The 20147-nt window shown below is 58.3% G+C and overlaps 8 protein-coding genes across 8 annotated transcripts; 4 read left to right on the top strand and 4 right to left on the bottom strand.

Moving 5' to 3' along the window:
* Positions 1–350: 350 nt before the first annotated feature.
* PSEUBRA_004655 (RNA recognition motif domain protein) lies at positions 351–1121 on the bottom strand (the record flags this gene model as incomplete). The annotated part of the gene is made up of 1 exon (XM_016438186.1): positions 351–1121. The coding sequence occupies one exon, from the start codon at positions 1119–1121 to the stop codon at positions 351–353; it is 771 nt and encodes a 256-aa protein (XP_016291721.1).
* A 535-nt stretch (positions 1122–1656) lies between these two features.
* On the top strand, positions 1657–4560 carry PSEUBRA_004656 (High mobility group box domain protein; the record flags this gene model as incomplete). The annotated part of the gene is made up of 1 exon (XM_059465351.1): positions 1657–4560. The coding sequence occupies one exon, from the start codon at positions 1657–1659 to the stop codon at positions 4558–4560; it is 2904 nt and encodes a 967-aa protein (XP_059320578.1).
* Positions 4561–5508: 948 nt separating this feature from the next.
* On the top strand, positions 5509–6744 carry PSEUBRA_004657 (uncharacterized protein; the record flags this gene model as incomplete). Its single annotated transcript, XM_016438160.1, has 1 exon — positions 5509–6744. The coding sequence occupies one exon, from the start codon at positions 5509–5511 to the stop codon at positions 6742–6744; it is 1236 nt and encodes a 411-aa protein (XP_016291723.1).
* A 133-nt stretch (positions 6745–6877) lies between these two features.
* On the bottom strand, positions 6878–7609 carry PSEUBRA_004658 (uncharacterized protein; the record flags this gene model as incomplete). Its single annotated transcript, XM_016438183.1, has 3 exons — positions 6878–7185; positions 7231–7430; positions 7542–7609. 3 exons carry the CDS (start codon positions 7607–7609, stop codon positions 6878–6880), a joined length of 576 nt encoding a protein of 191 aa, XP_016291724.1.
* Positions 7610–8091: 482 nt separating this feature from the next.
* On the bottom strand, positions 8092–10662 carry PSEUBRA_004659 (protein of unknown function DUF3635; the record flags this gene model as incomplete). The annotated part of the gene is made up of 1 exon (XM_016438182.2): positions 8092–10662. One exon carries the CDS (start codon positions 10660–10662, stop codon positions 8092–8094), a length of 2571 nt encoding a protein of 856 aa, XP_016291725.2.
* Positions 10663–11076: 414 nt separating this feature from the next.
* On the top strand, positions 11077–12129 carry PSEUBRA_004660 (Ribosomal protein L1/ribosomal biogenesis protein; the record flags this gene model as incomplete). The annotated part of the gene is made up of 1 exon (XM_016438158.1): positions 11077–12129. The coding sequence occupies one exon, from the start codon at positions 11077–11079 to the stop codon at positions 12127–12129; it is 1053 nt and encodes a 350-aa protein (XP_016291726.1).
* A 223-nt stretch (positions 12130–12352) lies between these two features.
* Positions 12353–14803, bottom strand: PSEUBRA_004661 (Phosphoribosylglycinamide synthetase, ATP-grasp (A) domain protein; the record flags this gene model as incomplete). The annotated part of the gene is made up of 1 exon (XM_016438175.1): positions 12353–14803. The coding sequence occupies one exon, from the start codon at positions 14801–14803 to the stop codon at positions 12353–12355; it is 2451 nt and encodes an 816-aa protein (XP_016291727.1).
* A 1804-nt stretch (positions 14804–16607) lies between these two features.
* PSEUBRA_004662 (Pyridine nucleotide-disulfide oxidoreductase, NAD-binding domain protein) lies at positions 16608–18989 on the top strand (the record flags this gene model as incomplete). Its single annotated transcript, XM_016438157.1, has 1 exon — positions 16608–18989. The coding sequence occupies one exon, from the start codon at positions 16608–16610 to the stop codon at positions 18987–18989; it is 2382 nt and encodes a 793-aa protein (XP_016291728.1).
* Positions 18990–20147: the final 1158 nt, after the last annotated feature.

Here is a 20147-nt window from a genome sequence, read left to right on the forward strand (position 1 = left end):
AGAAGTGTTGGATGGAGGTGCGCAACACCAACGCGTTGGTGAACAGCTGCAGCTCGAGCAAAGCGGCGGGGCCAAAATTAGCCGCGTTCCGAGTTTCGGGCGCGCTCTTTTGTTCTTCTCATCTTTCAACAGACTCTGCTTAAGAAAGAAGAATACTTCTCAGACATCCATCGCGGCATGATCAGACTGAAGCTGAAGCATCTGTGTCAAAGACGGTGTGGTTGCATTAATGATACATATGCTCACGGCCAAAAAGAAGCGCATTTAGAAGTACACGTATCCGCGCCGTGCCAATGCGGATCGATCGTGTGGCATTCTTTGCAAGAGCCAATGGAAGGCGAGTCCACGGATTATGCCCTTGCAAAGGTGATTTTGAGCTTGTCACCAGCACCAAAGTTGTAGCCGTTGAGTGCACCTCGCGCCGTAGCGCTGGATGGGATGTCGGAGAACTCGACGAAAGCGATATCCGCCTTGCCAGGAATCGTCTGTACATCGACATAGCCCGAGTAGGCGGAAAAGAGGCTCTCCAGCTCGCCCTTGCCAACACCATCCGGAATCTTTTGCAAGAAGAGCATCTTGTTGGGAGGCAAGTACTCGTCGGGCATCTCCTGTTGCGCCCTCTTGCTCGCTGCTGCCTTTTCTGGTTCGGCGATCTCGCCCGCAGCAGTCCTCTTTGCTCTGATCTTCTTCTCGAGCTCCCTCCTCCTCAACACGTTGCCTCTCCTTGCCATCTTCTTGTGCTCCAGTCTCTCCTCTTTGTGCTGCTTGAAGACGGCGGATTCCTCGCCGCCCTCGTCCTTTAGTGGCTGCAACACCACCGCATCCGACTTGGTCTTTGCAAAGCTGATCTTCATCGCCTTGCCGTAGAGCGGAAAGAGATGTGCCTCGCGCCGCGCCTTGTCTGCTGCTTGGACGTTATCGAGTGAGACGAATGCTTGTCCGCGCATGCGGAGGTTGGTGTGGGAGACGACCGAGAGCACGGTGCCGTAGTTAGAAAAGAGGTTGGTGAGCGTCGCCTTCATTGTCTCGAGCTTGACCTTCTCGTTGAGGTTCTGGATGTAAAGCGTCTGGCTAGCGTCCGATGGGAGAGGTGGTGGCTCGTCCGGCTCGCTCTGATCCATTGGTGCGCCAAACGGAGGTGGTGGCCCAGCATGCATTCCAGGCGGTGGTATTGAGGGAGGAGGCATCATCGGAGGCAGTACCCCCGCGCCGAAGGGAAGCGCGCCCGGATGTGACATTGGGGCCTTGGCGAATTCAGGCTGAGCTGAAGTTACCTTGCCTTCTTGACGATGACTTCGGCAAGTGATGGTGCTATGACAGGAGAAAGTAGGGTGCGAAGATGTGACCAAGGTTGGCAAGCTGCTCTCGGGACTCGGTCTGCTGCGCTGCGACGCGAGCGAGGCTGCTGAGCCAAAAAGTGTAAAATGCAGGCTGAAATGCAGCCCAAAACCCTGAATGTGGGTTAATCGTTCTCGAAACGCGTTGATCCCCATCTTCTGCTCAGCCATCCATCTTCCATCCACCCCTACCTGTTCTCACCATCAGCATTCGGACGCCCTTTCGACAAATAGCGCTAGCAGCCGCATTCACAGGACTGACCTCGAAGGACCCGGTAGCTCGTTTCTAGGAGCGCTTTCTTGCAAGGCGCATCTCACCATGTCGTCGCGTATCGAAAAGGGTGGTGCTCGTTTCAAGCCCTCCATCGTCCCAAGGCGGTCGGCTGGAGGCGCCACAGCCGCGACCGCAGCATCGCAACCCAGCTCTCAGCAGCAGCAGGGTGCATCCACGTCGGCCGTGCCTCCGCCCTCTCCATCACTCACAGCTCGACACCCCAAACCTCCCTCCGTTCGCTCCAAGGGATCTGCCGCTGCAGCACTAGCGTCACCCGCCTCGCAGCAGTCCATCACGCCGAGCAAATCGCAGAGCTATGCATTCAACGTTTCGCCTTCCGTCATCTCAAAGCCCGGCGCCGCGGCGACTCCACGTGCCGGCATCGCGGCTGGCCAGGCTTCGACCAGCACCTCAGCTGCAAAGCCCGCCTTCCGCAAACCCTCCGTATCCAAACCTCGTCCAGGCTCCAGAGCTTCGCTTACCCCGGCACCTCAATTCACACAGCCAGCCGCACCAGCCTCGGCCATCACGCCCGCTCGGACTTTGCCTTCGGTGGTTGAAGGCAGCTCTGCTCCAGCCGATGCAGAGATTGCCAATGTGTCGACGCGTGCGAACCTTGCACCAAGTATCGGAGCGTCGCGGAGCACTGCCGCTGGACCCATGGATGATGCTGCTGCTCAGACCGCAACAATCATCGACAAAGCCTCGCAGCCAGATCCTGTCCAGGCTCCGCAGCGATCCTCTCGGTCCAGAGGCGCAAGCTCAGTTCAAGCCCAGGCGGCTGCTACAGTCAAGGAAAGCGCATCCCAGCAAGAATCTGCTTTACGTCCGTCTCAGGCAACCAACCAGCCATCCACGACGGTAAATGAAAGCAGCGCACCCGCTCCGAGCAGAAAGGGCAAAGCTCGAGAGATCGACAGTGCAAGCGCCGTCTCGAAAGCGCCCGCTCCTTCTCAAAGCGTCAAGGCCGGCTCGCAAGTTGTGACCGCCGAGAGCACGCAAACCGCAGAACACAAAGCAGCAGAAGCCTCAAAGCGCAGGATTCACGCTGCTGCGCGTCTGCAGAAACGGCGTCTCAAGCGCAAGGAGCTGTCCACCGGCAAGCCCAAACGTCCTCTCTCCGCCTACCTTCTCTTCGTCAACTCGGTGCGTCCAGCACGACAAGCGCAGAACCCAGACATGCCTGTCACCGAACTCACCGGCGAGATCGCCGCGGAGTGGCGCGGTCTTTCTCAAAGTCAAAGAACCAAATGGGAGGCAGAGGCGTCTTTGCTACGACAGCAATACGATTCGGCACTCGAATCATGGAAGCTCGCTCATCCTGACGGCGTCACGCTCAACTCGGACGACGAGAGTGGCATGGAAACCACGTCGGAGATCGGCGAAGACGGCGAGCCAATCCGTCGCAAGAAGCGCCGCATCACAGCCTCACGCAAGCCGCACACGGTCTCGGATGATGAAGATGAGTATCGCAAGCAAGTGTATCAGGAAGGAGAGTCACTCGACAGCAGCCGCCTCGACCCAGCCAACGTCACCATGGCAGATCTCAGCACGGTCGAATACAAGAAAGGTCGCGCCGGTCCCCGAACCTTCGAAGCCGACCGCGTCTACAAGAGGCTCGTCAACGATCGACGCGCCGCTGGCAAAGCGGCTCTTCTGGGCGAGCACGTTCTGGGCGAAAAAGTCAACAATGCTTCGCCTTCACCTGCCCCTGCGGCCAACATCATTCGCACCACCAACGGAGTGCCAGTCGCTACCGGCGCAGAAGAGAGGCTCGACGGCGAAGAAGAGATCGTCGGCGATCAGACAGGTGACGAGACATCTGGGGTCGAAGAGTCGGCACCCGAGACCGATGCGGACGATGTCACGGATGGAGAAGGCGCTTCGAGCAGCCGACGTCGCCGCAAGAATCGAGAAGCTTCCGTCGCTGCTACCGACGTCTCGTTCCGCGAGAACCGCTTCGCCGTACAAACGCGTATCGTCGATGGCAAGATCGTGCTCGACGAGACCTCGCTCTTTGCCAACTACGGCAACGGCGAGGAGGATCGCGATAACATGGAAGTGGTCGACGAGCGCGAGGGCGATCGCTTCGTCAACGCCTCTACGTACTCGCGCAAACTTGGGCGGAACCGAAAGTGGTCCTTGGACGAGACGGAGAAATTCTACAAGTCGCTGCAGCAGTGGGGCACCGACTTTGAGATGATCGCTCGCCTCTTCCCAGGTCGCGACAGGGTGACGATCAAGAAGAAATTCAACGTGGAAGAGCGAAGCAATGGCAAGTTGGTCGATGCAGCGCTTAAGAATTCGCTACCGGTCAATCTCGAGGCGTACGCGGAGGCCATCGGGGTCGATCTTTCGGGTCCGCCTCCCGAGATCAAGGCCGATATTCAGGACATCGAGGCGCTCGCTGCTGCTTCTGCCACGAGCGACGCCGCGATCAAGAAGCGAGAGGCCACCGCTCCGCTCTCGGGCCGCAAAGGCGACCGAAGCGATGTTGAGCAGGATGACGGCGACGATGGCTATGAGTACGAGGAGGTGGTTGAGATCGACGACGATGGCAACGAGCAGGTGATTCGACGCAGGCTTGGCAAGAAGCCAGGTAGCAAGGCTGGAAAGAGGCGACGCAACTCTACGAGGAAGGCCTCGGTCTCAACGCCCGCTCCCGCTGCAGCATCGGCGGCAGCGTCTGCCGCACCCTCTTCGTCCGCGTCGACGACAATCGCCGGGAACTCCGCGGCGATGGACGCTGCAGCACCAGCCGAGCCGAGCGCAAGCGCGGATACGGGGAAAGCTGCCAAAGGGAAGAGCAGCGCACGGTCACGCGAACCACCGTCGATCGGCAGCCGCAAGAGCACCAGAGCCACTCGCAAACGTGCCACTTCGATCAACAGCAGCAAGGAGGCGCCGGGCGACGGTAGGGAGGTCGAGGAGATTGTTGGCGAGCTTTGAAGCGCGGTCCCAGCGAGACTGGACGGACAGCCTCGACTCGCTTGTTCTTGAATTGCAAGCAGCCTCGCAGCAGGATCTTCAGCGGAGAGCCTGGACGACTGGACCCCAGACATCGGCTTTGTACGGCCCACTCAGCGTCACGGCACCCTGTAGTCACTGGAAGCATTCGTCAAGCGAACACGAAGCATCTCCCTTGAATTAGCGTACGATCTGCCGACTGTCGATCCCGTGACGAGAGAGATTCGCGGCGAATGAGCAGCCCTAAGCGAACCTTGAGCGATGGGCGGGTTAGCGCGATTCCTGACTAAAGGGTGCGGATCTGGATCCGCGAGCGGGACTCAGAAGTGGATCGCCATCGTTTGTCGGTTTTACCCCGCAAAGCGTCAGTGTTCTCTCGCCAAGTGGAGGGAATCTTGAAAAAACGTCACACAAAAGCCGGCGATCTGCGCACGTACGAATGCACGTCAAAGAGTCCCCACTTAGCCGATTCGCCGCACAGAAGCATGCGAGACACCTTCTACGCACAAGCGCAGCGGCGATGCGGTCAAGCGGAGCAGCGAACGAGTTGCCGTTCGCCCGCCTACCAGCGCTACTCATGGGAAATCTGCATGGTTCGTGCGTAGCAAGTGCTGCTGCAGCACTACGTGACACAAGATGGCGTGCCCAAAAGGTGACGGATGAGGACCCTTCTTGGCTGATCTCATGCCCCGTCAAAGGTTGCTGAGGCAGCAAAGCCGAGGTGGAGAAAGGGATCTGCAGGGCTTTCTTCTCGTTGATGCACAGACAGATGCCGTGCTGGTGTGCAGGTCAACGGCCTCTGGCCTGGGTGGCTCTGCAGACCCGGGCAATGGTAGGGCCATGCTGCACGATCGTATATAACCGCGCACTGTGCCACGTACTGTTCTCGGTGCAACTCACCTTACCATCCACCCTCCTCACAACGTAATCATGTTGGTCCTGCAAAATCTGCTCGCCCTCCTACCGCTCGCCGGCCTGGCCTCGGCCGCGTCGATCCGCCTCGACGCGCGCAACAACGGCGGCTCCTCTGGTGTTGGCAGCATCTCGTACGCCCAAGGCCCCTATGGCCTTCACAACGCCCGTTGCGAGCAAGTGACCCTTCAAGTGCCCGTCAACATCGAACTTTCCAACTTCACCTCTGTGCGCAACCAGTACGACACGCAGTCGTACATCACGCGTCAGATCATCGACTTCTCCCTGGCCCCCGCCAACTGGACCGCGCGTCATGGGCCTAGCACCACAGAGAAGTTTACGCTCAATCGATCGTTCCAGATCAACGGCTACTACTGTACGCCGATTCAGGGGGCTCGGGAGGGCAGTGCGCTGTGGAACCTCGTCCACGGCATCGGCTTCGACTCCAGCTACTGGGATTACACGCTCTCCCCCGAATACTCGGTCGTTCGTCACGCCGCCAGTTACGGATATAGCACCTTCCGCTACGACCGTCTCGGCACGGGCGCCTCGGAAACCCCCTCCACGGGCGGATTTGATGTGCTTCGCGCCCAAACCGAGGTAGCCATCTACCAAGGTGTACTGCAACAGCTGCGAAACACCAACAACGTTGGTGGCAAGCAGCATTCCAAGATTGTCGGTATCGGTCACTCGTACGGCTCGGTGCAGACGCAGGCGGTTTCGATGATGAGCCCGGAGTTGTTGGATGGTGTGGTTCTGACGGGTTACACGACCAATGCTACCAACCTCCCCGGGTATCTGCACGCCGCTGCGTATCAGATTGCCAAGAACACCCTCAGCCAGCTCTCCAACAAACCCCCCGTTTGGCTGGCGAGTGGTAGCGAGGCGGGCAACCAGATCGCATTCTTCTACCCACCTTACTTTAGCGATGCCTCGTTCCGTCTGGCGCGCGCCACCGAACAGCCCGTCACCCTAGGCAGTCTGTTTTCAATCGGCGCCGTCGGTGGACCGTCCAACTTCACCGGTCCAGTGCAGGTGGTCAACGGTGCGAAAGACTTCATCTTTTGCAGCAGCAACTGCTGGGGTGGCCCCAATGGTACCGCCATCCCCGATGGCGTCAAGGAGTTGTATCCTCAAGCGAAGAACTTTACCAGTTACATCGCTGAGAATACCGGACACGGGATCACGGCGCACTATGCCCAGCCGATGATCGCTGAGGAGATTGCTAGGTGGATTGCTGACCAAGGACTGTAAGCGGGGCTCTCGTCAGTCTCCCGATTAGGCCGTCGTCATCAAAAGGTGATAATGTTTTCGAAATGTACGATTCTGCCTTCTAATGTTTCTGTGTGATGCTCGCCGTGTGATGTCTGTGTGAGTCCGAGTGGGGCTACAACTTGGACTCCTTCGGCAGTTCGACGAGCAGCTTTGCCAACGGCTCCCGCACCGCTTTTGGCATCTTGACCGGCCTCCTCGTATGCCTGTCGACGAATACGTGTGTCGATGTGATCACCGCTGCCGTTTGTCCCCCTTGCTCGCCGATACTCGCCTGGTAGGTTACGGACGAGGTGCCGAGCTTGATCACTCGCATCCCCACGTCCAGCGGGGCGGGAAAGGAGGCCGAGGCAAAGTAGCGACAGGAGTTGCTGATGACCAGACCGACGATCGAGGCTGCGTCTACGTCGTTCGATTGCGGGGCTGGGGTGTTTGAGGGGGTTGAGGGTGCGGCGACCGATTCCTCACCCGGGCTGGTGGGCGTAGGTGGTTTGGCCGGGATCGTTGGCGCGCTGGTCGCCCCAGTGGAGGAGGCAGATGGTGGCACAGAGGGTGAGGAAGTGGCAGAGGGATAAATGAATGGCTGAATCCCGCACGCGTTGACCAGATACGCATTGATGATGCTATCCGCAATGAGGTAGTACGACGAGTTGTTGAGGTGGCCGTACCTGCAGCGCACATCGCACACCGCACAGGACGAGAAAGTCAGGAGAAGGTGTGGCAGACGATATAAGCGAGAGAGCGGGTAGGCGAAAGGTAGGGGGCAACATGTAACTCACTGGTCGTTGTCCAGCCATCGCGTCTGGTAGGTCACCTTGTGCGGCCAGACGCCTTGTGCTTCTGCCATCGTGGTCGTCTTTGGTGCTGTCTATGCCTTCCTGTGCAGAGCGCTGTCGGGATTTCAATATGGTTGACTTCGTTACACGTGGTCGATGAGCGATGTTCGATAACGATGATGGTGATTGGTGAAGATTGGCAGGACGAAAGATGGGCAAGTGGGTGTGATGTCGAAGAACCGGAACCGGCAGGCTCATTCGATAGCCGGCGTGTAACCCCGCAATAACGCTCGCTCAGACGAAAACTGCGCTAAAAAAAGCGGTCAAAAAATCTGGCTAAAAAAAGCAGCCGGAAATTCGTTCGAGCCTTGCTCACTCTTCGTCATGCTTTAGCTCATGCTTGCCTTGCCGTCTTGACCCTCTCGAGGCCTCACTGCGACCATCTCAATTTCTTCTGTCTCTCTCTGTCGTGTTCGCGAGCGTGGCTGGAATGTCTGGTTGATTGTAAAGTGTCTAGCGTTGGGGTATACAAAGTCTCGCATGAGCATGGGTATCAATCCAGAAAGGACACGAGATCAGCAGCCGATCGGACGGCCTTCGTCTCGCTCTCCGCGGGCTGGAGCGGGGTGACCATCATCGTGGCCCGTCCCTTCCTCGCGCCTATCGTCGCTGCCGGGAGAACCGACTTCCTCGCTCTCGGATGCATCGGCTTCCTCCCCGCGACAGGGCCCCTTTTGGGTGGAGCAGCGTTGAGCAGGGTCTGCGCCGCTTCGTCCAGTCTCGCTGCCGCCTTTTGCAGCACGTCGAAGGATCGCAGCTCGCGCTGTGCATCAGCATCGCTACCCTTGGGTACCTTGAGATTTCGGCACTTGACCTCGATGAGCTTGTGCACGAGGTAGCGCAGCCAGAGTACGTTGGTCGCTGGACAGTGAGCTGCCCACGAGTCCTTGGTGACCGTTCGCATCTCGCGGTAGACATCGAACTGCGGACCGCCAGAGCCTTCGAAGAGCGACTCGTCGTCAAAAGGGTAGTGAAGCACCTCGACGGACTTGCTCCGTTTGGCAGTGACGGGCGACGTGCGAGCGCGGGAGAGGGTAAAGTCGATGATCGTTGCTTTGACTCCAGATGCGCTGGGGTCGAGCAGCCAGCTTAGTCCGCCGCCGTCGTCATGGGCTTGAGAAGTAGTTGCAACGGCCTGCACGAGGATGTTGCCCCAGTGCAGATCACGATGTTCAAACTCGTACTTGGTCTCCATCTTGCCCAACCCGATTGCGACTTGCCGGAAAATGGAGGCAGCCTGGGACCAGGACCGGAGCTTCAAGCTTTCGAGATCCATTCCACCGTCGGTCATGACGAGCAGAGCGTAGACTTGCTGGCGGCCCAACACGTGGGGCCGGATGTTCTCCGCGCCTTCACCGGTCCTGACACGGCGTTTGGCGTCCCATCGGTCCCAAGCTTGGAGCAGCGGTGCTGGATAGGCTCCTCGGACGACATGAACTGCACGTAGCGAGACGAAAGAGTCTGCTACGCTGGCCTCGCGTCCGATCAGCTGCATCAGACGGATCTCGCGTTCAACATCGGCGGCCGGCGAGGTGTAGGGGAGGTCTTCGTTGTCGTTGTTGCTGATGCTTGACGATGAGATTGGGATGATTTTGAGCACGAGCGCTTCTTGTCGGTCGCTGTCAGCGCTCGTGTTGGATCGGGACGAAGAAATCTTGAAGACCTCGCTGTAGCTCGCTTCTCCAATCTTTTCCAGTCGTCGCTGCGAAGTGGAAGCCTTGCTCGCCCGCAGTTGCTGGATGACAGTTGAGAATGCCTTGGGCTTGGCTTGCGAGACCGCGGCAAGCAAGCCATCCAAATGATCGTCGATTGCCGTCGCATCATCTTCGTCTGCGACCGCGAGATCAGCCACTGCAGCAGCAAGCTGTAGAGCTGGATCTTGTTCGCTTTCGTCCTCGGATCCTCCTTGAACTTCATCCTCGTCGTCGCTGGTAGCAGCGATGCGTCGAGTGACTCGCTTGTTCTGCTTGGCCTTGGCTTTCGCCGCTGCTATAGAGCTCTTTGCCGCCAGGTCCCTGGATTCGTCACTGCTCTGCCCGAGAAAGCTGATAGATGACTGACTCGTGCCGGCAGCGTCGAAGGACGAATCCGACACCCCGGTTGCTGAGGACATGGACGAGTCCGAGATGGCGATCGCGGAGTTCAATGAGTATCCCAGAGCCGACGTCTGTCGGGGTTTTGCGGCCATGGACTTCCGTGAGTTACCGCGTCCAGCTGTGGCGATCGTCTTTCTTGGGCGTGCACGGACAGCCTTGATTCCTTTTGATCGCTCCGACAGCTGAGCCTCCTTGTCTTCCTCCGATGCGAGCTCTGCCAGCTGTCGAGCTTTCTCCGCAAAGTACGACTTGGTCGGGACAGGGCGGCGCGGGGTCATGTCTCTGTCGGTAAAGTCGTAGTCCTCGATGGCCGACCGTGCAGCCTGTGCAGCTCGTCGTGGTGCTCTACCGGTCGACTGAGTTGGAGGCGGTGTGGACTCGTTGGGCAGAGTCAAAGGAGCCACTGTCACTGGCAACACCTTTTGGGCCGTCTTTGGAGTGTTGGCCCTTGGCTTCTTGGAGGGTGATCGGCGTGCCTTCGGTGTAGCGTCGATGGGATTGCTGTCCAGCACTGCGCTTGCTGAGCCTTTCTTTGGTTTCGAAGGAGCACCGGCTCTGGTCGCAGTCGGCAAGCCCTCGTTTACACTCTTGCTTCCAAGCGCTTTCCTCTGTCCCGGCGCTTTGTCGGTTTTGGCTGGCGCATCCTTTGTCGAGCTTGAAGCGAAAGCTGAGCTACATGCTGAATGAAAAGACAAGCTGGAGTTGGCGGTGTCGTATGCTGCGCTCTGGTCTGCAGGCTGTGTGTCATCGTCGGAGTCCGCATTGCTCGACTGTAGAGCGGCTGGCATCATGGAAGCTCTCGACTTGCTATAAGTGGCTTTTGCTTTTGGCTGAGGCTTGAAGAAACCGAACGGGTCGTTCTCGTCATTCTCGAGCGAAGTGAATGCGCTTTGACGGTTGACGATCCTGACTTCGGCTTTGCGGCCGTACACTGACACCTTTTTGGTGTGGCTCGAAAGGTACGACATGGCGGTTCAGCGAGGCGCGCAGTCTTGAAAGAGGCAAGATGCGGGATGATGGAGGTGGAAGGGAAGAATGGACGACGACGAAAGAAGGCGTTACCAGCCAAACCGTCAGAAAGCGCAGCGGCTAAGGATGCAGCTTATCATGCATAATCCAACACCAACACAAAGCGCAGCAGCAAACAGGCGAAACAGGATTTTAGCCAGAAATCCACGCGAAAGTCACACGTGACTGCAGCATCAACGGAAAGTGTATTATGTAAGCACAATGACCTGCTCTGCGAAAAGTCGCCTTTTCTGCTTTCTTCCGATTCGAGGACACACAGCATACGGCTCTCATCATCTGATCATTCGACGGCATCAGCTAAGCACATCTCCTTCATACACCATATCCGACAACACCGTTCAGCGGCGCCGAAGATGTCGTCGCTTCTTCCCAGTGCAGCCCTCCGCGGGCTCGCTTCAGCATCCTCTTCCAGCTCTCGATCCTTCAGCACCTCGATCGTCACATACAAGAAGTCCAACCGTGCTCGCGGTGCTGCACGAAAGTCGCCTCGCAATCAGGTGCTCTTCACCGAGCTATCTCCACGACTTAGACCCAAACAGGGCGGCATTCCAGCAGCTGCCAGCGGCAAGTCGGGCAAAAAGGCTTCCAACAACCTCGAGCCAGCCGAAGGAGAGACGCTGCTGACGCTCGAGCAGGCGTGCGAGCAGCTGCAGTCGCACGGCGCAGCCAAACGTCCACTCAACGCCTTCGAGGTCCACATCGTCACCTCGGTCTCGTCGCATCAGACTAATGCGCTGCGTGGGCGAATCGCGTATCCGCGAGACCCGAGGACCAAGCAGGAGCGACTGTTGATTTTCGCCGAGGAAGGAAGCGAGGCTGCCGAGGCCGTCAAGGAGGTCGTCCAGAACGAGGCTGCTTCGTCGTCGTCGTCGTCGGGAGAACCGGGAATTATTGTTGGTGGATCCGAACTCATCTCGCAGGTCCTCAACAATCGGGTGACGGGCTTCACAAAGGTGCTCTGCACCAACACGCTATTGGGTGAGGTCTCCAAGGGTCTGGCAAGGTCGTTAGGACCAAAGGGTCTGATGCCCAATGCTCGTCGTGGAACCGTTGTGCCTTCGGACGACAGCAAGTCGATCCTGAACGCGATCCGCGAATCCAAGGGCGCCATGGACTGGAGGTCCGACAAGGTGGGTGTCATTCGCGGCGCCGTCGGCCGTCTCAACTTTGACAAGCAGGACGTCAAGAAGAATGTCACTACGTTGTTGGATGCAATCGTGCAGAAGGTGCCGACATTGGGCTCGCAGCAGTCGTCACAAGGCGCAGTGCAGGCAAAGGAGTATGCGGTCAGGGACAAGAGGTCGCCAGGAGAGCTCAAGAAGGCCGCCAACATCATCAAGCAGGTCCATCTCAGCTCGACACAAGGGCCAGGGTTCAAGCTCGACCTTCGTGATGTCCTGGCATGAGCATTCTTTGTATCGTCGCCATCAGATCATTAGACAGGAACATTGTTGCATGATCATGTGTCGTGGCTTGAACATGAAAGCTCGGAGACCTCATCGGATTGGCCGAATGAGTGTCGTTCCTCGTGAGTCAGTCTGCTCAGCACAGATGGGATCGGATGGTATATGACTTCTGTTTCTAAGCTATGAACAATCAAGAACGACCTTTTGCGACGACAGCCGACGCTCATACCGTCCAGCTGTCCATGTTCTTGTAGTGGACTCCCTCGCCGTCGATCACCTGGCCCATGACAACCGGCTTCTCGCCAGCCTTGGTGAGCAGCTCCACGATCCTCTCCTGCTGCTGCGCCTCGACGATGAGCACCATGCCGATGCCGTTGTTCAGCGTCCTGGCCATCTCCTCGGGCGCAACACCACCGATCTTCTGCAGCCAGTCGAACAGCGCCGGTCGCTTCCACGAGGCCAGGTCGATCTCGACACCCTTGCCCTTGGACAGAATGCGTGGGATGTTTTCTGTGAATCCACCGCCAGTGATGTGCGAGAGAGCGAGCAGACCCTGCGCCTCGGCAAAGAGCGGTGTGAGAGCCTCGACGTAGATGCGAGTGGGCTCGATCAGAGCGTCGCCGAGCGTGGCAGCGGGCGATGAGCCGTCCTTCTCCGCCGACCAAGGGCATGCCGACGAATACTTGAGTCCCGATCGAGCAATGATCTTGCGCACCAACGAGAAGCCGTTCGAGTGCAACCCGGAACTGCGCAGACCCACAAGCACGTCGCCGGCCTTCAACTGGTCGAGCAACGGCAGCAGCGCCTCCCTCTCCACGGCACCCACCGCGAAACCGGCCAGATCGTAGTCATCGCCCTCGTACATGCCCGGCATCTCCGCAGTCTCACCGCCAATCAGACCGCACCTGGACTGCCTGCACCCCTCGGCAATACCAGCAATGACGGAGGCGGCAACGGGGACGCTCAGCTTGGAGCACGCAAAGTAGTCGAGGAAGTAGAGCGGCGCAGCACCCTGGACGAGCAGGTCGTTGACCGACATGGCCACCAGATCGATGCCGACCGTGTCGTGCTTGTTCATGTCGAGAGCGACACGGAGCTTGGTGCCGACGCCGTCGGTGCCCGAGACCAGGACGGGGTCGCGCATGTTGATGGCTTTGAGATCGAATGTGCCGCCGAAGCCACCGAGCGAAGCATCGCAACCAGGGCGACGGGTCGACTTGGCAAGAGGCTTGATGGCTTCGACGAGCGAGTTGCCGGCCTCGATGTCGACACCGGCAGCGGCGTAGGTGAGACCATTGGAGGAAGAACCGGCAGCAGGCTTGAGTGCTCGGTGCGCAATGTCGCGTCGGAACGTCTTGCCCTCGAATTGGACCGCGTCAACACCCTTGTAGGCGAGTTCGACGGCCTCTTGCAGCGTGTCACCGAATGCCGAAACGGCAATGACACGGCCACCAGCAGTAACGAGCTGTCCGCTGCCATCGAGCTTGGTACCGGCGTGGTAGACGGTGACGTTCTGAGGAACGGCACCGATCGTGATGGGGACACCAGTGGGATATTTGCCGGGGTAGCCTTGGCTGGCGAGGACGATGCTGACGGCGTGTTGGTTGCGAACGACGGGCTTGACCTGGTCGAGTCGGCGCTCGACACAGGCGAGGATGATGTCGGCGAGGCTGGTCTGGGACTCGTCGAGGAGCTCGAGAACAGCCTCGGTCTCGGGGTCACCGAAGCGGACATTGTATTCGAGCACCTTGGGACCGTCAGCGGTGAGCATGAGACCGACAAAGAGCATACCGACGAAAGGGAAACCTTCGCTGCGCATGCCATCGATCGTGGGGACAAGGACCTCCTTGCGGATGCGAGCGGGAAGGTCATCGACAAGGCCCTCAGGCGCGGGCGAGTAGGCACCCATACCACCCGTGTTGGGGCCAGTGTCGCCCTCGCCGATACGCTTGTGGTCTTGGCAGCCGGGCAGAGCAGTGATGGTGTATCCGTCCGAGAAGGCAAGCACCGAAAGCTCGGGGCCAAGGAGCCTCTGCTCGATCAAGAGCGATGAGCCAGCATCGCCGAAGACCTTCTTGACGAGGATATCCTCTACGCCCTGACGAGCCTCCTCATCCGACTCAGGGAGCAGGACACCCTTACCGGCAGCAAGACCAGACGCCTTGAGGACAATTTGTTGGGCACCGCCAAGCTTCTGGATGTACTCGAGACACTCTTGCACCTGCGAAGCATCGAAGGACTGGGCGGCGGCGGTGGGGATGTTGTACTTGTCCATGAAAGCCTTGGCGAAGGTCTTGGAGCCCTCCATCTGCGCGGCAACGGGCGAGGGACCGAAGACGGGGATGCCGACCTTGCGGAAGGCAAGCTCGACGCCATCGACGAGAGGCTGTTCAGGACCGGGGAAGCAGAGGTTGATGCCGTTCTGCACGGCCCATGTGGTGATTTCGGTGAAGTCGCCAGACGCCTTGGGCGAATCGAGGTTGGTGCATCGAGAGTCGAGCGTGGCGGTACCACCGTTGCCGGGAGCGCAGAAGACATGCTCTACGCGAGGCGAGCGGAGAAAGTGGTTGGCGATGGCATGCTCACGTCCACCCGAGCCGAGGATGAGGACGCGAAGCGGGGCGGGCGATGGAATCATCGACTCGAGAGTCGTGTTGAGCGAGGAAGAGGCCATCTTGGGACGCTTGCGAGAGGGTTCTGGGTGCGCCTGCATTCTACTTCGCCTCGGATATGAGACGCTGATCAAAAGGCTGAATGCTGAGAAGGCCGCTGGCCAACAAAGGAGGGGTCAAGAAGGAGGAGGTCGATAGATGGCGGGCACGCTCCTGGTTGGTTGATTGGCTGTCTCGCAGCTGTCAAGAGCTCGAGTCAAGAGGGACCACCTTTGTGCAGCTTTGCTGTCCGACACCAAATTTTCTTCCTCGCACTGACATCTCGACAACAAGCTCAAAAAGAAACGGCAGCGCAGCGCAGCAAACAAAAATTTCAACGCGGCTCAGGCGCAGACGCTAAAAAATCTAAGCTCTAAAAAAGCAGCTCAGGTCCGACAGCCGAGCCAACCTGGATCGCTATCGGAGCAAAAACCACGATCGGGTCAAGCTGATCGGGTAAAATACCACTGCGACGATGATCGTCTTCACATCCGCCTCTGGAGCACTCGCTAGCCCTGTGGGTTGCTCTTAAAAGCAAAAGAGATACACATAGCCGTCAGACGTGTCCGTCTAGAGCTCAATGTAGGTCTTCACTGGTCGCTGGATCGAGCGTTCCGCCGCCTGGTGCGCACAGATCGCAAGCCAAGAAGTGTTCAACGCGGGGAGCGACGTTTTCCGAAGACGAGTTCGAGGACCAACCAAAGACCAGGACTCGAGCCCGACCGAGGCTAGCTGCGCTTATTCAGAGAGGAGTCGAAGACAGCTCAAGTGCAAAGTATATCTGATCAAATGGGCAGCTCGGCATGCCGTCAAAGATCCGTGTTGCTCCGCTTATCAGATCTCTTTGCGCGCGGAAAATCTGAATTTTAGCGGCGCCACCCGCGAGAGCCTATCAGATTGCGTTGCTCGGCTTTGTCTCTCGAAACGATCGCATCCTAAAGTCTTGGCCCTGCAGGCTGGAATCATAACTGCGGCATCGACGGTCCAGCTTGACTTGTCTGCGTCCAAGCACAACGATCTCTACACCGATCGACTCTTGCCGTCTCGACGGTGGCTACAAGAGGGAAGGTCGCTAGCCATACATGAAAGGGCTTCGGCTGCTGTGATGAGAGCGGCAACGGACGGACGGGCTGCTCCGCTGGAAAAGACTCGCGAGCAGAGAAGTGGCTGCTAATCAGATTACGGAAATGTACGGAGGAAGCAAGAGCGAATCGAGACTGACAGCGAGCTCAATCGAGTGCGAGGGCAGCCAATGCAGGACGGGAAGGCTGTTTCTTGGCTCATTGGCTGACTGGCCCTGCAGGCCAAGTTGATTGAGGTCAGGCACCAGAGCTCGGACCGAGCCAAGCTCGAGAATAGCAGCAGCAGCAGCGGTGACGATGATTTTGAGTGGAGAAAATCTGTGGCTGAATTTGAAAAAGAGACTGACAGGCTGCCTCGAAATTTCCAAGATGATTCAATTCACTCTTCGCTGTCTGCCATTTGACTCTCACGGACTTGGCTTCTACCCCTCCAGCTCGTCCTACCTTCCCTTCCCTTCTGTCCTACAACACCATCTCTGTCACCACTCATAGCCCGACACCGCTCGTATCAAGTACGCGCTACCGGCCATTCAAGCTTCAGTTGATCATCGCTTTGCTACAGTTACAGCGTCATCCATTGCGAACCCCGTGCGTTCCAGTTTTCATCGTGTTTGCGATTGCATCTGCAGCGACTAGAGCATCGCGCTCGCTCCCCATCGGCTCCTTCGTTCCACGCCCCAACGCTCTTCGCTCAGCCCCTTCGTTTTCGTCAACTCTGATCGCACGAGCGTCCTCCTTTACAGCTATGGCACAGCCCATCCGAATCAAGAAGTCAGCTGCTGCAGCTGCAGTTTCGTCCTCGTCACTCGCCGGCCCCTCTGCAAGCATTCAGACCGGCCCCAAGGCTACAGGTGATGCATCTGAAGCTCACACACAGAATGTTGTCGTTCTTGGCGGCTCATACGGTGGCATGCACGCGGCCACCGTCCTCGCACAGAAACTTCCACCAAGTCATCGTGTGATCCTCATCGAGCGCAACTCGCACTTCAATCATCTCTACGTCTTCCCACGCTTCTCGGTCCTTCCTGGTCACGAGCACAAAGCTTTCATTCCCTATGCCAGCATCTTCAAAGATGCACCAGCCAGACCCACGTCAAATATCAAGCGCGGTCGTTCTACCGCCTCGCAGACAAAGCAGTCGAGTCGACAAGCAGCAGCGCCTGCAGCTGCTAGCACGACCCGCAATGCGCTTGAGATGGGCTCCACCTCTTCCTCATCCGACGCAAAGCCTGGTTCATCACGCAGAGCTGCCGGCTCAGCTTCTACGCCCAGTTCCATGCCCGACGTGCCCGAGGGCTCGCAGCTGAACGGCACATCTTCCTACACCTGTGCCGATGAAGACGGCACCGCATCTCGGTCCAACTCATCGGCTTCCTCGCGCGGTCACTCTCAGGATAGCCGGCATTCGTCTCAGCTTTCGGCGTCCACTGAATCCAGTGGCGCGGACTCGGACTCCAACAGCTCTACCTACGATGCTGCCAGCACTGCGGCATCCTCATACATCGAGACCGATATCAAGGTGGCTGGCCCTAAAGGCTTTGAATCAGAGCTTGCACACAATGCTGACACGGCGCGTCAGGAGGAAAAGCTCGGCCGTCCGGAGATTCAGGTCACCGAGCTTAGCGATGCTGTAGAAGACGGTCTGGATCTGGATGGCAACCACGAGGCAGACAGCGACGAAGAGGTCGCCCACGGGTTCGAGAGCTCGTCCCCTCACATTGTGTTGCAGGCGACCGTCACCGACATTTCGCCCACCCACGTCACGGTCACACCTACTTCGTCGTCATCCTCGCACCACCTGTCGCAGTTCTCCAAGAAGAAGTCGCTGTGGGCGATCGACAGCGTTCAAATCCCCTACTCGCATCTGGTGTACGCGCTGGGCAGTCATCTTCCCGATCCGCTGCGCACCGAGGCGCGCTTTAAGGCCGATGGCACCAATTGGATGCGTGAGATTCAAGAGCGAATCAAGGGCTCGCAGGAGATCGTCCTCGTTGGCGGCGGTGCGCTGGGTGTTCAATTCGCCACCGACATTGCAGCTGTTCACCCAGGCAAGAAGGTGACGCTGATCCACTCAAGGAAGCAGCTGCTGCCCAACTTTGACGAGCGCGTGCACGATATTGCGTATCATCGCCTCAAGCAGCTCGGTGTCAATGTCGTTCTTGGTGAGCGACTGGCACTGACCGAGGGTTGTCCGCGAGGGTCGACAGTGCAGAGCTCGGCAGCAAACGCTGTCGGCGCCAATGGCACCGCCGTCGCAGCCAAGGCTGCCAAGCCCATCAAGGCAGAGGTCTGCGTGACAGGCGACGCGAAGGGCGAAGGCATTCAAGCGCATCAAGAAGGCATGTGCATTGGCAGCGGGCGCAAGCTCGTGCGAACCACTGGTGGCAAGTCCTTCGAATGCGACTTGCTGCTCCTCTGCACAGGTCAGCAGCCCAACTCATCGCTGATGGCCAAGCTCAGTCCAAGCTCGGTCGACCCGGGCAGCCGACTCGTGCGCGTCCACCGCAGCCTGCAAGTGGCTGTTCCCGATCCGCGCGATGCAGCTCAACAGCCGTTCGACGCTAAGCCACCGTGTGGCGACTGTGACTGCTTCCTGGACAAGAAGGCCAACGGAGCCGAGCTAAATAGCGGCGAAGAGGGCCATCTCGCCGCGCATCTTGGACACGAGTCTGGCAAGCTGAGCAACGTTTATGCCATCGGTGATGTCGCCGACGCATTCGGAGCGCTCAATGCGGGTTACCAGGCGTGGAACATGGCCGACGTTGCGACGGAGAACATTCTGCGCGATATCCAGGCCAAAACACCAACCTTGGCCCCCACTGACAAGGCGCAGGAGGCCAAGACCGAGATGCTCGAGTTCCAGCCTGCGGTGAACATGCTCAAGCTCAGTCTCGGGTTGGGCAAGATGGTCTTCCAGGGTCCTCCCATGGCAGAGGACACGCCAAAGGACAAGATCAACCCCGAAGAGACGGGCTCCCTGGATGGCGAGGGTGGCAAAGATCTCATTGTTGATGGCCGGATCCCCGGTAAGCCCGAGATCACGATCAAGGACGATCCGGCTGATCTGGGCGTAGAAGGTGTTTGGAGCTTCATGGCGAATCACGACACTAGCGACATGTTCAAGTGAGCCAAAACCCTCGCATAACAATCTACATAACCACACTTCGGGGTGATTGCGCCTGATGTCAAGATGTATGGTGAGTATGTGAAGTGAGCACCGGCAATCAAGGAGGGGCGTCCAGTCGCGCGGTGGTGCGGAGATTTAAGGGTGTAACCGATTTGATTGTCCGCTGTGAAATCGATTAGGCTTCTCTTTCTCTACCAGCGGCCTGGAACCGCAAAACTTTTTAGCTTTGGCTTTGGGTTGCAGGTCCTGCTCGCGTGCTCCAACACAAACGGCAAATTTAGGGTTTGAAACAGGCACCGTCGAGCATCAGACAAAAGAATGATGCTCGCTCGATGACCATCATCAAACACAGACCCTTGCATCGACCCTGCACGGCACAGACCCTGCGCTGACGCTCGATTCGGCACGCTTCGTCGACCCAGATGGCCTTAGAGGCCGTGTGGGCGGCATGGTCGAGCCCCCAGCGTCGCCTCTTTTGCCGTGCTCCCTGCACGCCAACGCGTCGACGGTGCCGCTCGACAATGGATGGCGGCTCTGTAAGCAAGACTTGCTCGTGAGAAACGATCACAACGCTACATGACTTCGAGTGGTGACGGCTGCCGACTGCAGTGAAGAGTTGAGCTTGAGCGAACTCTGCGGTGTTCCAGCGGCCACAAAAGCACCGAGCTGTTCACTCGTCGACTGCCCCTCTCGTGCTGTCAAAATGAGACAGCTGTGGCCTGGGACGAGAGAGCCAAATGGGAAAAAGCGCTTTGAAATCGACTTGACCGAGATGCAAGCGAGCTGCTCGCACGGTCAAAAGCGAGGTGTGAAGCGCAGCAGCCACGCCTCATTTTAGGCTCAGGACTGCAAAAAAGCCACACAAATCTGAAAACCCTGTTTTTGGTGGCTCACCGACAACCCTGCTGCTGCCTGCTGCTGCTGCTTGCTGCTCGCTGCTGCAGTCCGTCACTGTGGCAATACAACTGCAGCGAGCAGCTGCAACACCATAACCCACCATTTCAAACACTCACACTCTCATTCGACAGTGTCACACGCACACCTCATCACCCACTTTCTCTCATCACACGCCATTGTCATTGTCACACGCTCCGCTCCTCGTCTCACTATCACGCAGCACTGGCGCAATCTACACCACGACGCGCTACTCCACCACGC

Source organism: Kalmanozyma brasiliensis, assembly GCF_000497045.1.
Source record: "Kalmanozyma brasiliensis GHG001 unplaced genomic scaffold PSEUBRA_SCAF3, whole genome shotgun sequence".
Taxonomy (NCBI): Eukaryota; Fungi; Basidiomycota; class Ustilaginomycetes; order Ustilaginales; genus Kalmanozyma; species Kalmanozyma brasiliensis.